Source organism: Bufo bufo, chromosome 5, assembly GCF_905171765.1.
Source record: "Bufo bufo chromosome 5, aBufBuf1.1, whole genome shotgun sequence".
Classification (NCBI taxonomy): domain Eukaryota; kingdom Metazoa; phylum Chordata; class Amphibia; order Anura; family Bufonidae; genus Bufo; species Bufo bufo.
The window spans coordinates 255,702,955-255,720,411 of record NC_053393.1 but is presented as its reverse complement, the minus strand read 5'-3'; the positions used below and the strand labels follow the sequence as shown (position 1 = coordinate 255,720,411).

The 17,457-nt window shown below is 44.9% G+C and overlaps 1 protein-coding gene across 1 annotated transcript in view; it reads left to right on the top strand.

Annotated features, from left to right (window-relative positions):
• RAMP3 (receptor activity modifying protein 3) overlaps positions 1-15,788 on the top strand; it is a 578,022-nt gene extending 562,234 nt beyond the window's left edge. The window contains exon 3 of the mRNA XM_040432529.1: positions 12,746-15,788. Coding sequence (XP_040288463.1) covers positions 12,746-13,001 — 256 coding nt within the window. The 3' untranslated portion in view covers positions 13,002-15,788. The remainder of the gene's footprint in view (positions 1-12,745) is intronic.
• Positions 15,789-17,457: the final 1,669 nt, after the last annotated feature.

Sequence of the window (17,457 nt, the reverse complement as noted above, 5' to 3'; positions counted from 1 at the left end):
CGGAATGAATGATTCCCAATTTTTCCATTGCTTCACCTCCCCAAATAAATAATTAAAGTGTGATTTAAAAAAATATACACCCCAAAATTCTATCTAGAAAATCTACAGATTATCTTGCTAAAAATGAGCTCTGTAGACACAACTACAACTTATTGGGGGTCAGAATGTGGCGACTTTTTTTTTGTCAGTATTACAAGACTGAAAAAATTATACAAATGTGGTATAGTTGTAATTGTATGGAAAAAAAAAAGACCCTTTCCTGGTCCGTGCCTAGCCCGTGCATGCACCTGAATACACAGAACACATGGGACGCCAAACTTGGATTACCACTCGAGAGGCCAGCGATATCTGTGAACAGCGGTATCTGTGAAGACGTCGGGAGAGGTAACAGCGGCCAATACACCCGTGCACAGTGGGACGCCACTGACAGCAATGGTTAATATTGGTTCGCTACTGTAACAAAGCGAACATACAGTATATCATGAATGGGACATTTGATATGCAATGATATATTTTCCCATCCTGCACAACAATGAATACAGGATTTTAAACAGTCATTCGTGGTACACCACGCACAATTTAATTGTCCTATATTCAAAAGCACACTGGGATATTGTATGAGAGCAATATATTATAGCAATGTACCACTGTCACGGTCCCTCAGGTGACTGATGTCAGGAAATCAAGTAGATTGGCTGAGCGTGGAGGAATCTAACAGCCTCCTTGATTTCTCTTGATTCAATATTGATAGGGTTGATGACCACTTCCCTTTTCTCAGCTGTTGCTCAGTGGTCATCACTTCTACCCTTTATAGTCTGACCCCACCTTTCTGACTATGCGTTAGATAGCTTCATTTGTCTTTGGCTGAGCTGGTGTGAGTTTGTCTATGGTGTTCCTGCTCGTCTGTCTCTATAGAAGTTAAGTGTTGTGTTTGTTATATTCCCTGTTGTTGTATCTGGGCCTGAGACAGAGACTTCCATTTGTATATCTGGGGAGGAATGGGTTGTCTCTGGTCCTAACCTCATTCCAGGGCCTTATAGGGAAATAAAGGCCTAGGTATACTGCATATGAATAGTCCTACCTTCAGGGTCTTTTCATATTGATTGATAGTTAGGGCCCGGATTAGGGTTGTTTAGGAGGTGACCTGTTTCTTCCATAGTTTCCAGGCCCAGTTACTGTTCCCCTTCCCTCCTGTGTTCAGTGTGGAGTTTCCCCCCTACTCTGATCACGACAACCACCTATGTGGCGGTGCTTAATATTGAACTGAGAGACAGCAAAGCTCCAGACATTACAAGTTATTTAATTGAAATGATTGATGCTTGAAAGCACATACAGACTGTGGAACCATATGAGGGCAGAAGTATTTTTAATCCTAAAAAATGTATGTATATGCACAAACAACTGTTGTGGATGGATCCTAAGAGTTATCAAGATTCTACTACTTACAAGCCTACACATGAATCTACCCCTGCCTTCAGCTAACCTATGTGTGGTTTACATCATATATTGTTTGATGGTATTGTTTGTATGCTTTTATAAGGTATTTTAATTTGATGGTTTGGGAGGGATTGTGTTGTTTTTATTAATTTGTGTGATAATAAATTAGAAATATATTACTACTACCAACTCTCTGTGTGATCCCAAATATAGTGTTCCTGTTGACATACTAGCCATTATAATAGTTGTAATTGTACTGACCCAGAGAATGAATGCGCAGGAAATGCCAGAAAAACAAAACCCATAAAACTGTGGTGGAATTGTGTTTTTCTTTCCCAATTTCATGCCATTTTTTTTCAGCTTCCCACTATATTATATGCAATATAAAATGGTGCCATTAAAAATATAACTTGTCTTGCAAAAAACTGAAAATGGAAAAATAAAAAGTGATGGTTTCGGGAAGGCCAGGAGTGAAAAATTAAAACGGAAAAATGATAAACCGTAAGTGGTTAATGCTGCAGCTGCCCACCATTTATATATGATATGTAAATATGCTGGGTGGCTGCCTCATCAGCTGACCTCACATTAGACTCAAACTTAACTTAACCACTCCTAGGCTTCCCTTCAGCTGCAGATGCTTCCTGCCACTGGGTCCTAATGCCGGCTTCAAGACCCAGTGCAGGCAACTGTGAAGCAGAGAACAGTAAATATCATTGTCTATCACCCATTAGATAAAACAAAAAAGGGGAATTAAGAAAATAAAATTGCCCCCATTGTCCATGGTCAGTGTGCATGGCCATGGGGATGAAGAGGTAACAGTCGCTACCTGGCCCAGTAACCTGAGGGGTCCCAAAGACCCTTGTTCTGCATAAAAAGACACCAGTATTATAGAAAGTGTTTGATGGTTACACCTCTGGCTGGAAGGAAAAGGTTAGGTCGAGAATTTTGCATAGGTCGGGAGGGGTAAATTTTTGTCTAGGGCAGCACGAAGGCTATGTGCTTCCCTGCCCCTGGCCACAGAGCACTGAGGGAAGGGGGCCTAAGCTTAACTCTTGCATTAGAAGCTGCAGGGACAGTTATTATAATTTAGCTCAGAAAACAGAGATTTGCCATAATTATAAAGAAGCATACACCTCTTAATAATTGAGAAGCATTTTAAGTCAGCAGAAAGAGATTAAAGGGGGTTATTCATCAAATGAGCTGTGCCAGGAAAATTGAGTATTTTGTCAGTTGAGTAGGAATTTGCAACAAATGTATGAAATGTTTGCTCCATGTCTGGCAGTTTACATTAACTAAGTGTTAAAAATATATTTTGTGGGTGGAGCTACATTTTTTAGCCATTTTTTTTTTGCCAGAACCTTTGTAATAAATATGATTAGACCTAAGATTGAAAAATCTATTTAACAACTGGTGTGTGGTATTTAGTAAATTTGTCACAAAAATATGGCTTCAAACCACACAGGGCACACTCACACAGGGATTTTATTATGTAGCATAGGAAATAAGAGTAACATAGTGGTTCATTGATTTGCGCTTATTCCTTTGCATATGCAGACTTAACAGTGGAATTTTACATCCAGTTAGGGCTTTTGTGAAGCAGCAAAGAACGCATTTAGCACATTGGAGGTGATTTATCAAAGCTAATGTAAGATAAGAGTAAGAGAAAAGTGAAGCAGATGTTGATAGCAAGCATTAAAGAGGACCTTTCACCACTCCTCATATTCCCCATGTAATAGCAATTCTGGGGCATCTATTCTTATAGCTCTATGTTGTGCCATTCCATTATTCCTGCTAGAAGTTATGAATGAATTGCTATTAGCCTTTAGTAAGTATACAGAGGGGGGGGGGGGTAATCAGTTGGGGGCTTTACCTGCACAGTCTGAAAATGCCAGCACTGATTGGATACAGTGAGTCTGTGCAGGTACACCCCCCCCCCCCCCCATTTGGTTACCACCCCTCTGTACCCTTACTGCAGACTGATAGCAATTCATTCATAACTTCTAGTAGAAATAATAAAGGAATAGCACAACATAGAGCCTGTAACGGATCCTCTTCCGTTAATGGACGCTTCCTAGCTTGCGCCGAGGACCACAAGCACCGCACTGGATACCACACCAACCGCAGACTCCACAACCGCCGTAGCTTAACTGGAGCCGCGCCGTCTTCCTTCCACCCTGAACGAACCTCCAGCATTCAGGACCGTGTGGGAAAAATCTCTCCTCCAGGGAATATGCAGAGCATAGCAATCCCCAGCGTAATGCAGTAATTCCCTCCAATAACGAGACGAGGCTGCGTTTTGAAGGGTTAGCCAAACATGAACTGAGCATGAACTCTTTATTGAGGGCTACCCGCCCGTATTTATGCAGGTCCCCACAATGCATCATGGTCTCCTCCTCTCTGCCCTGGCGACACCCGAAGTGCAATTCAATTATCTTCCAGGACAAAGGGAAACCACGAATACACATGTGGGAACAATAGGGCAGGAATTTCCACCCAAATACACAAAAACCTCCTTTCTGTCTGTGATATAATTATGGGTTAACATAACTATCACAGACAGTAAAAATACAGTTTTTAAACATACTCTATAACTTTAAAACCATACATTCCATCTCCATAAAAATTGCATATTTAAACTCTGCATACATCAAACATAAACACTTCCAAAAATCACACAAATCCCTCCAGCGGATCAAAAGTTAAGTGAAGTCCTTTATGACCGACCGCAAGCACAACTTCCTGCCCAAAACAGTTCCATGGATTCTTTACTATACACCGCTGACCGCATTCGGTCCTAAGAACAGTCCAGACATGCGGCATAGTTCTGTTCTTGAAGGGTAATATGTCCCGGGGCCATAGTCGTAGGGCAGGAGGCTAGCCATCAGTCCTCTACAATGCCCAGTGGCAAATGGCAGTTTGTCACACATCTCCCCTTTGGGGGGAAGACTAACCAGGCACCTGACCTTCTGTCGGTCAGTGCCTCCGTTAGTCGATCCACCAACCCACAGTAACCAGATGCCCGAGTAGCCCACCCACAACAAACAGGTACCAGGGTGACCCACCCACAAGAAACAGTTACTGCACCTGGGTATTTTGCTGTGGTGATGGGGCAACATGCTGTGGGGACTTGAGGGAGGGCAGAGGCCGACTGCACTCTGCCCAGCTGCCAGCTCTTCTGCTGGGGTGCTGAGACCATAATCCGGCTCAGTAGCCAGAGGAACATGGGAGTCAGCAGGGGTTAACATCGCCTCTGTTAACCCTGAGGCCACGTTAGGAGTTAACTGGGGAGGGGAATTTGTACTTACCCCCTCCTCCTGTTGTCCTGGTGAGGGTAGTGGGGGATCTGGACAGGCTGTCCAGCATCCCGGTAGGTCAGGCGCAGAGACCACGGTCCCATCTGCGCCGTCTGGGCGATTGGTGTCTCCCCTTGTTAGGGTAAACTGCCGCTGGGGAGAGAGGGTGCTTCGCTCCTCTCCCTGAAACACAGGCTGCCGCTGGGGAGGAAGTACGACACCTTCAGCTCCCTGGGGTACACACTGTCACTGGGGGGGAAGGAGGACACCTTCAGCTCCCTGGGGTTCACACTGCCGCTGGGGGGGAAGGACAACACCTTCGGCCCCCTGGGGTACACACTGCCGCTGGGGGGGAAGGACGACACCTTCGCCCCCCTGGGGTATGCACTGCCGCTGGGGGGGAAGGACGACACCTTCGGCCCCCTGGGGTACACACTGCCGCTGGGGGGGAAGGACGACACCTTCAGCTCCCTGGGGTACACACTGCCGCTGGGGGGGAAGGACGACACCTTCGGCCCCCTGCGGTACACACTGCCGCTGGGGGGGAAGGACGACACCTTCAGCTCCCTGGGGTTCACACTGCCGCTGGGGGGGAAGGACGACACCTTCGGCCCCCTGGGGATCACACTGCCGCTGGGGGGGAAGGACGACACCTTCGGCCCCCTGGGGTACACACTGCCGCTGGGGGGGAAGGATGACGCCTTCGGCCCCCTGGGGTACACACTGCCGCTGGGGGGGAAGGACGACACCTTCGGCCCCCTGGGGTACACACTGCCGCTGGGGGGAAGGACGACACCTTCAGCTCCCTGGGGTACACACTGCCGCTGGGGGGGAAGGACGACACCTTCGGCCCCCTGGGGTTCACACTGCCGCCGCTGGGGGGGAAGGACGACACCTTCGGCCCCCTGGGGTACACACTGCCGCTGGGGGGAAGGACGACACCTTCGGCCCCCTGGGGTACACACTGCCGCTGGGGGGGAAGGACGACACCTTCGGCCCCCTGGGGTACACACTGCCGCTGGGGGGGAAGGACGACACCTTCGCCCCCCTGTAACTCACGTTTTTGCTGGGGCGCAGGGACGGAATACTTCGCCATCTCTGCCCGATATTCTGCTTCCTGCTGCAGATACTCCGCCAGTTCTCTCCTCACTTCCGGTACAATTTCCTCTGTTAGGTGGGGCCCGTAGATAGCCAACCGCCTCTTCAGCATAGCGTCAAACCATACGTGACTATACCAATAGTCCAGTTTTGCTTGGTGTTCCCAGGATGCTGCTCCTCGCACTAGGGAAGCCATCCCACTGCTGCCACCAATGTAACGGATCCTCTTCCGTTAATGGACGCTTCCTAGCTTGCGCCGAGGACCACAAGCACCGCACTGGATACCACACCAACCGCAGACTCCACAACCGCCGTAGCTTAACTGGAGCCGCGCCGTCTTCCTTCCACCCTGAACGAACCTCCAGCATTCAGGACCGTGTGGGAAAAATCTCTCCTCCAGGGAATATGCAGAGCATAGCAATCCCCAGCGTAATGCAGTAATTCCCTCCAATAACGAGACGAGGCTGTGTTTTGAAGGGTTAGCCAAACATGAACTGAGCATGAACTCTTTATTGAGGGCTACCCGCCCGTATTTATGCAGGTCCCCACAATGCATCATGGTCTCCTCCTCTCTGCCCTGGCGACACCCGAAGTGCAATTCAATTATCTTCCAGGACAAAGGGAAACCACGAATACACATGTGGGAACAATAGGGCAGGAATTTCCACCCAAATACACAAAAACCTCCTTTCTGTCTGTGATATAATTATGGGTTAACATAACTATCACAGACAGTAAAAATACAGTTTTTAAACATACTCTATAACTTTAAAACCATACATTCCATCTCCATAAAAATTGCATATTTAAACTCTGCATACATCAAACATAAACACTTCCAAAAATCACACAAATCCCTCCAGCGGATCAAAAGTTAAGTGAAGTCCTTTATGACCGACCGCAAGCACAACTTCCTGCCCAAAACAGTTCCATGGATTCTTTACTATACACCGCTGACCGCGTTCGGTCCTAAGAACAGTCCAGACATGCGGCATAGTTCTGTTCTTGAAGGGTAATATGTCCCGGGGCCATAGTCGTAGGGCAGGAGGCTAGCCATCAGTCCTCTACAATGCCCAGTGGCAAATGGCAGTTTGTCACAGAGCCATAAGAGCAGATGCTCCAGAATTGTTATTACATGGGGAATGCATGAACCAGGCATGTCAGGAGTGGTGAAAGGGCCTCTTTAACATTTCATTTCACATTTCATAAACAGCCTCCAAAAATAAGACCTGAAATGTCGGTGTTAGCTATAAGCGTCAAGTCAAATGATATGAATCATATGGGAGCTAATTATCAAGATTCAATTATATTGATACTAGATCTCCAGGTGACTTAACATCATTATAGGAATATCCAGGCACTCAGTAGGTACATTTCACTGGTAAAATACTGTACCTGTATTACTGAAGTGCAAATTAGCTCTCTTTAAAGGAAGAGAAGAAAACTAAGCCTCTGATGCCACCAGATGAAAGATAGCTATCTTATCAGTCAATGCTTGACTTTTTAAACAGGCCTTGAGACATGACGTGGACTATAGCCAGTTGTACCTCATCTGCAGATAGCTGTATAAATTATTTATTATGTGGCATTCTGTCATGATAGAAAAGTACATTTGCAAAAACAGACATAAAACAGCATGCATATAAGCCCTTCTAATTACGGGAGTTTTCCAGACTGCTAATATTGATGAACTATTCTAGAGATAGGTCAACAATGTCCGATAAGCGAGGTCAGACAACCCATCGAACAGCCGTTTCCTGCAGCCTCCAGCTCTACAATGAGCTCTTGAAGAGAACAGGAAACACAGCTCTGTTCAAAGTGTAGTGGCCGTGCTGGGTTAATACAGCTCATTTCCCTCTGTAAATGGGAGCTGAGCTACAGTAACCCGGCATTGAAGGGAACTGAAAGCACAGCTGTATAGAGATGTCGTGAACGGCGAACACAAATTTTCACAAATGTTCGCGAACGGGCAAACCGGGCGAACCGCCATAGACTTCAATAGGCAGACGAGTTTTAAAACCCACAGGGACTCTTTATGGCCACAATAGTGATGGATAAATTGTTTCAAGGGGACTAACACCTGGATCCATGGCAAAACTCCCAGGTCGTTCTCCTTCAGCCTTTTTATACGAGGGTCCCTCAACAGGTACGACAGCATGAAAGACCCCATTTGGACAAGGTTGGATGCCGAGCTACTCATGTCCCGTTCCTCGTCCTCACTGATCTCACTGAAGGTCTGTTCTTCCCCCCAGCCACGTACAACACCACGGGTACCAGATAGGTGACAACGAGCACCCTGGGATGCCTACCATGGTTGGTCTTCCTCCTCCTGCTAAAAGCCACATTCCTCCTCTGACTCCTCTTCCTCAGACTCCTCTTCCAGCGTTGCCGCAGGTCCAGCAAGCGATGCTGATATGGCTGTTTCTGGTGGTGATGGTGACCACAACTCTTCCTCTTCCTCTTCACGCTCATCTACGGCCTGATCCAGCACTCTTCGCAGGGCACGCTCCAGGAAGAAAACAAATGGGATGATGTCGCTGATGGTGCCTTCAGTGCGACTGACTAGGTTTGTCAACTCCTCAAAAGGACGCATGAGCCTACAGGAATTGTGCATGAGCGTCCAGTAAAGTGGCAAAAAAATTCCCAGCTCCGCAGAAGCTGTCCTAGCACCCCGGTCATACAAATACTCGTTGATGGCTTTTTCTTGTTGGAGCAGGCGGTCGAACGTTAGGAGTGTTGAATTACAACGTGTCGGGCTGTCGCAAATCAAGGGCCTCACTGGCATGTTGTTTCACCGCTGGATATCTGAAAAGTGCGCCATGGCCGTGTAGGAACTCCTGAAATGGCCACAAACCTTCCTGGCCTGCTTGAGGACGTCCTGTAAGCCTGGGTATTTATGCACAAAGCGTTGTACAATCAGATTCAACACATGTGCCATGCACGGCACATGTGTCAGCTTGCCCAAATTCAATGCCGCCAACAAATTGCTTCCGTTGTCACACACCACTTTGCCGATCTCCAGTTGGTGCGGATTCAGCCACTGATCCACCTGTGCGTTCAGGGCGGACAGGATTGCTGGTCCGGTGTGACTCTCTGCTTTCAGGCAAGTCAACCCCAAGACGGCGTGACACTGTCGTATCCGGGATGTGGAATAGCCCCTGGGGAGCTAGGGGGGTGCAGTTGATGTGGAGCAAGACGCAGCAGCAGAAGAGGACTCAGCCGAGGAGGTTATCGAAGAGGATGGAGTAGGAGGAGTAGAGGAGGTGGCAGCAGGCCTGCCTGCAAGTCGTGGCGGTGTCACCAACTCCTCTGCAGAGCCACGCATTACATGCTTGGCAGCCGTCAGCAGGTTTACCCAAAGTGCAGTGTAGGTGATATACCTGCCCTGACCGTGCTTTGCAGACCAGGTATCAGTGGTCAGATGGACCCTTGCCCCAACACTGTGTGCCAGACATGCCATGACTTCCTTTTGCACAATAGAGTACAGGTTGGGGATTGCCTTTTGTGCAAAGAAATTTCGGCCGGGTACCTTCCACTGTGGTGTCCCAATAGCTAAAATTTTTTTGAAGGCCTCAGACTCCACCAGCTTGTATGGTAAAAGCTGGCGGGCTAAGAGTTCCGACAAGCCAGCTGTCAGACGCCGGGCAAGGGGGTGACTCTGTGACATTGGCTTCTTACGTTCAAACATGTCCTTGACAGACACCTGACTGTGGACAGATGAGCAGGAACTGCTCAAGGCAAGAGACGGAGTGGCGGATGGTTGAGAGGGGGCAAGGAGGACAGCAGTGGTTGACGTGGCTGAAGATGCTGGACCAGGAGGAGGATGGCGGCTTTGAGTTTGTGTGCTGCTTGTACTCATGTGTTGATCCCATAGGCGTTTGTGATGTGTGATCATGTGCCTTCGCAAAGCAGTTGTACCTAGGTGGGTGTTGGACTTCCTACGACTCAGTTTCTTTTGGCACAGGTTGCAAATGGCATCGCTGTTGTCAGAGGCAGACAAACAAAAAAAATGCCACACTGCTGAGCTCTGCAATGACGGCATTCTGGTGGTGGCAACAGCATGCGTTAATAGGCGTGCTGTCTGGCTGACCCCGGGTGCCGATGCATGCTGTCTGACTGTGCCAATAGCTCCTTGCGACGACCTCCCCCTGCTTCCAACTCGTCTCCTCCTCCTCTCTGTCTCCCCATCTGAACTTTCCCCCTGTTCTTCTTCTCTTCGAGCGGGCACCCACGTGACATCTACGGACACATCGTCATCATCAACAACCGCTTCACTTGTATCTGACAACTCAGCAAAGGAAGCAGCAGCGGGTACAACATCATCATCATCACATCGTACATCCATGTGTGTAATGCTGCCTGACTGAGACATATCCCTGTTATCTACATCCTCTGGCAATAATGGTTGCGCATCACTCATTTCTTCCAACTGATGAGTAAATAACTCCTCTGACAGATCAAGAGAAGCGGCTGTGGTGCTAGTGTTGGTGGTGGTGGCAGGCGGGCGAGTGGTAACTTGAGAGGTGCCCGAAGCTGAGCTGGAGGAGGATGGTGCGTCAATGTTCCGAGCGGAAGCTGTAGAAGATTGGGTGTCCTGTGTTAGCCAGTCAACTATGGCCTCTGAACACTGGGCATTATTCTAGGGCCAAAGGGAATCACAGCACCACGACCATGACACCCCCTGCGGGGTGGCCTGCCTCTGCCTGTCATTTTTTTTAGATTAGTTTAGTTGTACTATGCGTGCAAGCTACTGTGACACCAGATATGAGTGGCACTGTGCACTGGCAGAAGTTGGTAGAGTAGACGCTGTAGGCCTGACACACTCACGCTTGCAGACAACTAACTGCTGTTCAATCTATTACAGTCAAAAAAATATTATTTTTTTTTTAAATGTAATCTACTGTGACACCAGTTATGAGTTGCACTGGTGTGACACTGTGCACTTGCAGGGCTTGAAACACACACGCGTGAAGGCAACTGACTGCTATTATTTTACAGTCAAAATGTTTTATATTTTTTTTAATGTAATCTACTGTGACACCAGATAAGAGTTGCGCTGGTAACACTATGCACTTGCAGGGCCTGAAACACACACGCGTGCAGGCAACTGACTGCTATTATTTTACAGTCAAAATTTATTAATTTTTTTTAAATGTAATCTACTGTGACACCAGATATGAGTTGCGCTGGTGACACTATGCACTTGCAGGGCCTGAAACACACACGATTGCAGGCAACTGACTGCTATTATTTTACAGTCAAAATATTATTATTATTTTTTATGTAATCTACTGTGACACCAGATATGAGTTGCACTGGTGACACTGTGCACTTTGAAGGCCTGAAACACACACGCGTGCAGGCAACTGAATGCTATTATTTTACAGTCAAAATTGTTGTTGTTTTTTTAAATGTAATCTACTGTGACACCAGATACGAGTTGCACTGGTGACACTGTGCACTTGCAGGGCCTGAAACACACACGCGTGCAGGCAACTGACTGCTATTATTTTACAGTCAAAAAAGTTTTTTTTTTTTTTAAATGCAAGCTACTGTGACACCAGATATGAGTGGTGGCACTGTGCAAGTGGGCACAGTATACGCTGTGAGCCTGACACACACGCTGGCAGGCAACTGCAATTAGATTACACAGGGAAAAAAAAAGCAGACTGATGTACTAGCCCTAAAAAGAGCTTTTTGGGGTGCTGTTAGGGCGCTGTCCTTACAGCAGAGATCGGATGAGTCTTTCAGGACTGGAGTGGACACTGAATACACTAGCCTAGCTATCGATTTCCCTATTAAATCAGCAGCGGTTACACTGTCCCTCCTCTCGCTAAGACTGCAGCTTCCGAATGAATCTAAAATGGATGCTGTCCAGGAGGTGGGAGGGTCTGGGAGGGAGGGTATGCTGCTGTTTGGCTGGAATGTGTCTGCTGACTGTGAGGTACAGGGTCAAAGTTTACTCAATGATGACAAATATGGGGCGGACCGAACATCGCATATGTTCGCCCGCCGCGGCGAACGCGAACAAGCTATGTTCGCCGGCGAATAGTTCGGGACATCTCTACAGCTATATTCACTGATCAGATATTGATAACTTATCCTGAGGATAGGTTATTAAACTTAGGAACCTGGAAAACCCCTTTATATTCATTCACAACTTATTAAGTTTATGATGACATACAATACATTATTTTGTATTTGACTTTCTGACTGTGATACCCAAAGTTTAATGAGTATTTCAAATTGTAAAATAATAATAATAATAATAATAATAATAATAATAATAATAATAATAATAGAAATTGTGACCAACATTTTCTTGGAGAATGTATGTTCTTTCATTGTTTTCATGAGTATCCTCTGAGCTTTTTTGCTTTATTTCTGTCCCCCAATAAACATATAGGGGGTTAATGTATGTGAGATTGGGAAGTTACATTATGAGCACCAACAGGGACAGAGACTGGTATGAACGGTGATAATTAGTGCAGAACATGTTGGTGCTATGTAAGTAATGGGAAATAAATAATTTTGTTCCATATTTGTCACTTTACTGTAAGCTTCAGATGATGTAATAACAGCCATATTAGCAGTGTCCAGGGGAGATATAAATACCTGTCCACAGACTAATGGGACAAAATCTTGTATACTGTATGTGTATAGTGTTGAACAAAGCCAACAAGTGAGAAGCAAGAAAACAGGAAATGCAAGCCTGTGGTCAACATGAAAACTGGCCATTAGTGTGAATTTAGTGTTTTTTATGTGGGTGGTAACAAAAACACTAAATGAAATTAAACATTTATAATAAGAAGCTGATTCTCTAGGGAAAGTGCTATTATTAGTATGCATCATTAACTATTAGTAGTAGTGATCATTAATAATATGTCACTAACGTATCACTTCTATCTTTTCTACAGGCATTATGACAAACTTTCAGAATGTGCAGAACAAACAGCAAGAAGTGGAAACTGCTTTTGGCCAAACAACTTGGCAGAAAGATTCATAATTGGAATTCACACCAAATTTTTTTCAAACTGTACTTCAGACACAGTTATATGGGAAGATCCACCAGATGATATTCTCGCAGCTCTTATTTTAATCCCTGTCTTCTTGACAGCAACAATGATCAGTGTAGTGGTTTGGTGCAGTAAAAGAGGTGATATTTTTGGATAAATTAATTCCCTTGGGTTTGCGATATGTTGTGACTGGCAAAGTAGTAAAGGGAAAAACAGCCATTTGAATATCATAAACCACTAATCAACTGTATAAAATTTTGAATATGTCCCTGAAGAATTGCATCTGTGCTATTCAGAAAAATGCAGGGTACAACAATGATTGCTGAATGTAGTTATAATGTTTATTTTTTTCTGTTCTTGCTGTTCTACTATCTTTTTCCCTCTGGAGCGACTTCCTTCTCTTTAAAGCAGTACGTCACTATCCATCTTCTACAGCTGGATTTTCCGGGGTGTGCCTGTTGCTCTAAATTATTCTAAATTCCTTTGCAGCAAGATCGGTTTCAACAAGGGACTATAAAGACTCGATAACAGAAAAACAGATGTTAATATTAAACATTGCCCTATCATAGACTATTATAACAGGATGTGTATTGCGCGTTTCTTTGTAAGATGCTAACAAATGGTGTAAAACAGACAAAGGCTTGTTTTAAAAATGAACTGTTTGTTTAAGTTTCCCACTGCTGATGACATTGGTAAATTGAAAGCTACTTTGTACTTCAACTATAAATCTGCAAATACACCAATCAGTCATAACCTTAAAACCACCCGCTTAAAGTTGTATAGGTCTCCTTCTTGCTGGCAAAAGAACTCTGACCAGTTGAGGTATGAACTCTTTAGTCCTGGAAACCAAAGCATAAAAAGGAAAACGAAAGTGTCTGCCCACGTGTATTTGGCATTTATTTTTGGGTAGGAATGATGTGCACCCATAAGGTTTTCCATGGGACTGATACAAGTATTTATATTGTATATATGCTTTCTGGTAGACATAGGGCATTGTAGATAAAATATATGTCTTTCAAATAGTGAATATTGTGCTCATATTATTTTTGGCTTTCCATTCCAATTTGACAGCAAGAATAGCAATAGCAAAATATCAGAACTGAATACTGACATAATGTATTTTAATCTAGAGGGATCCATCAGTATTCACTGTGATTAAACTGAAAGCTGATCCATCATACAGATCTACTCTACCTTACCTTTCCTCTTGGCTGGGCATTAAACAAGATAAACCAAGTGTTCAAAAGAACATGATTTTGTGATATTGTCCTAAATGTGTCTATGTCCAGCCACCCATTGGTTGTATTGTGGATTGCTGCCTGTCAAGGGATTTGATAGTATGTCACAACATTGTGCTGAATTGTTTTCATGAGAAGTCTTTAACAAAATGTGTGCTAAGGTAAGAGTGGAGTAGACACATCTGTAGTTGTCATGGTTATATCAAAGTTGTCATTATGCTATTTGAACCCTTCAGTTTAATGTTTGGATATATTGGGTATTTGCAAATTATATTCATGAAAACGGGTGCACAAATAATTGTACGAGACAACATTTGTATGTAAAGCACAGTCATTATTCGCTTTAATGTACAAATTTTTCTAGGAAACCAATTTCAATTCTCTTTGTAAAAACCATTTTGCATCTGATCCTTGATATCTACATGATTACTAAAGATGTATTCTAGGCTAATGTAGATGTAACATAACACTCAGAAATCCAATAATAGAATTATATGAATATTTATTAAAGGGTTTATAGGTCATCAATATGAGATAGTTGGGGTTCAACTTCTGGAACCCCTGCGAGCATTTAAGCCTCTTCCAAGGACATGTGACGTTGTGTTTAATAGTCACACGGCAAAGGCAGAGCTCAGCTCCATTCAAGTGAATGGGGATAAACCGTAATACCAAGCACAGCTGCTATAGAATGTATGGTGCTGTGCTTGGTAAAGTGTGAGGAGGCCATGGCACCCCTGCTTCCTCAAACAGCTGACCGGAATTCAAGCCCGTCACTCTCATGTTGATGAGCTATTCTCAGGATAGGTCTTCAATATATTAACTACAGAGAACCCCTTTAAGTGCCTGCACTTGAGGCTTACAGTGAGTGTCAGAAGCAATGCTTTTTCCAAGATTATATCCACCTATGTAACCATTTTATTTTATTGGTTCAATAAATAATATGAAGCAACTTTCCAAATAGTCTTGATTAAACATTTAGCTCCTTTACAAACCTACAGCATGTGTCTCGATGGTGACAGGTTACAAATAAATCCTGTGTAGTCTTATCATATAGTCAAATTCCCTACTATATGCGTCCTGTTTCTTGTTCATCTATGAAATGTAGTAAGAAGCAGAGAACAGAAGATTAACCCACGAGTCCAGGAGAAGACTACACAGGATTTGTTTGCAGTATGGACCATACTACACCATGGAGTCAGCACAGGAGATGTAGACACAAAACAGCAACTAAAGTTGTTTGCAATTTTGTTGCAAATGTACTGGAGCGCTGAAGAAAATTGAATGTAAAGGTGTACATATTTGTTATCAAATTTTTGACTGGAGCTCCAACTGTACAATGATTTTCTGAAAGCTTCAAATATTATTTATTGAAGCTAGTAATACACAGTCCAGTTCAGTCAATTACTATTCCAACCTGATAAATTGTGATGACTGATAGCACAGAAGCAATTATGGTAGGTCTGACTGGATTTCAATACCTAAATGCATCTTTACCACATGGCATCACTCACATTTTATAATGAGGTTAATCTTTACCATTAAATGCTGTTAATAAATATTGCCTGTTAAGTCTCTTCTCTATGAATGTGAAAAGTCTACAGCTCGTTTTTTATCATTTCTAAATGTGATACACGTATGTACACTACTGTAAGTTCTTTTTTATTTTCATTTTAAAGTTAAATAAAATAAACCAAGCCTACATGCTAGGTAATTTATGTTTGATTTTCTTTTGTAAACCAGAGCTATTTTACATTCAGTCTCTTTCAGTTATTTCAAATGGTTTAACAGCAGCTTTGTTATTTCCAGAAAGTGCCTTTAGCTCATTAATCTATTGAAACCAGGGTTTTCAGAAGTAAAGTACAGTAATTATTTTCCGTTCATGGAAATGACGTGTAGGGATCACAGCAGTTGCATTTGAGACTGGGCCAGTGGCGTGCCTAGGGTGTTTGTCACCCGGGGCAGGTCCTTTCTCTGACACCCTTGCCCTCATTGTACAACCTTCACAGTAGTTTTGTCCAGATATGTGCCCCCTCATGGTAGCCATGCCCATATTGTGCCCCCTCACGGTAGTTATGCCCATATTGTGCCCCCTCTCAGTAGTTATGTCCACACTGTGCCCCCGACAGTATTTATGCCCTAACTGTACAACTTTCACAGTGGTTATGCCCCCATTGTGCCGCCTTCACAGAAGTTATGCCCTCTCTGTGCCCCTTTCACAGTAGTAATGCCTTATCTGTGCCCCCTTCACAGTTGTAATGCCCTCTTTGTGCCTCCCTCACAGTAGTTATGCCCTCTCTGTGCCCCTTTCACAGTAGTAATGCCCTATCTGTGCCCCCTTTACAGTTGTAATGCCCTCTCTGTGCCACTTCAGAGTAGTTATGCCCTCACTGTGCTCCCATAACAGTAATAATGCCCTCCATGCCCCTTTACATCAGAAATGCCCATTGTGCCCCATTTAACAATAACAATGTCCACTCAGTGTTCCATAACAGTTATGCCCACACCCTTTACAGGAAAAATGCTCTCTGTGCCCCCTCCATAGTAATAATGCCCATTGTGCCCACTTAAAAGAAGTAATGCCCTCTGTGCCCCTTTGTAGTAGTATTGCCCTCAGTGCCCCCTTTGTAGTTATAATGCCCTCTGTGCCAGGGGCATACATAGAAATCATTGGGCCCCATAGCAAGAATCTGAATTGGACCCCCTAACCCCGCCAACTACAAACCCCTGGCACATCCCACCTTCTGCCCTGGCCCCTCCCCTGCCCTGACAACCCAAATTTGCCAATAAGTAAGGGTCCCCCATTCTCCGCTGGGATGGTGGGATCCCCACCAATCTAATATTTATCCCCTATCTTGTGGATAGGAAATAACTTCAAACAATAAGAATATCCCTTTAAAGCATGAATGTCCAACCTGCGGCCCTCCATCTATTGCAACTACAAGGCAGGGCATGCAAGATTTTTGCAAGTTAGTTTTGCACCAGCTGGAGGTCTGAAGTTTGGACATCACTCTGACTTAACCACTTCATGACTGCCCATTGACTATAAATGTCCTTGGGCTGGTCGTTTATCTCTGAATGGACGCTCTGGAACGTCCATTCAGAGATCGCAGCTGCATGCTAATTGTGCAGCTGCAGAGCGGGGTGCCCGCTGTCAGTGACAGCAGGGCAGCCCAGAGAGAAGGCAGGGGCAATTCCTGGGGGTCCTTCTAGATCAGGGATGCTCAACCTGCAGCCCTCCAGCTGTTGTAAAACTACAACTCCCATTATTCCCTGACAGCCTACAACTATCATCCTACAGAAGGGCATTGTGGGAGTTGTAGTTTTACAACAGCTGGAAGGCCGCAGGTTGAGCATCCCTGTTCTAGATCACTGTAT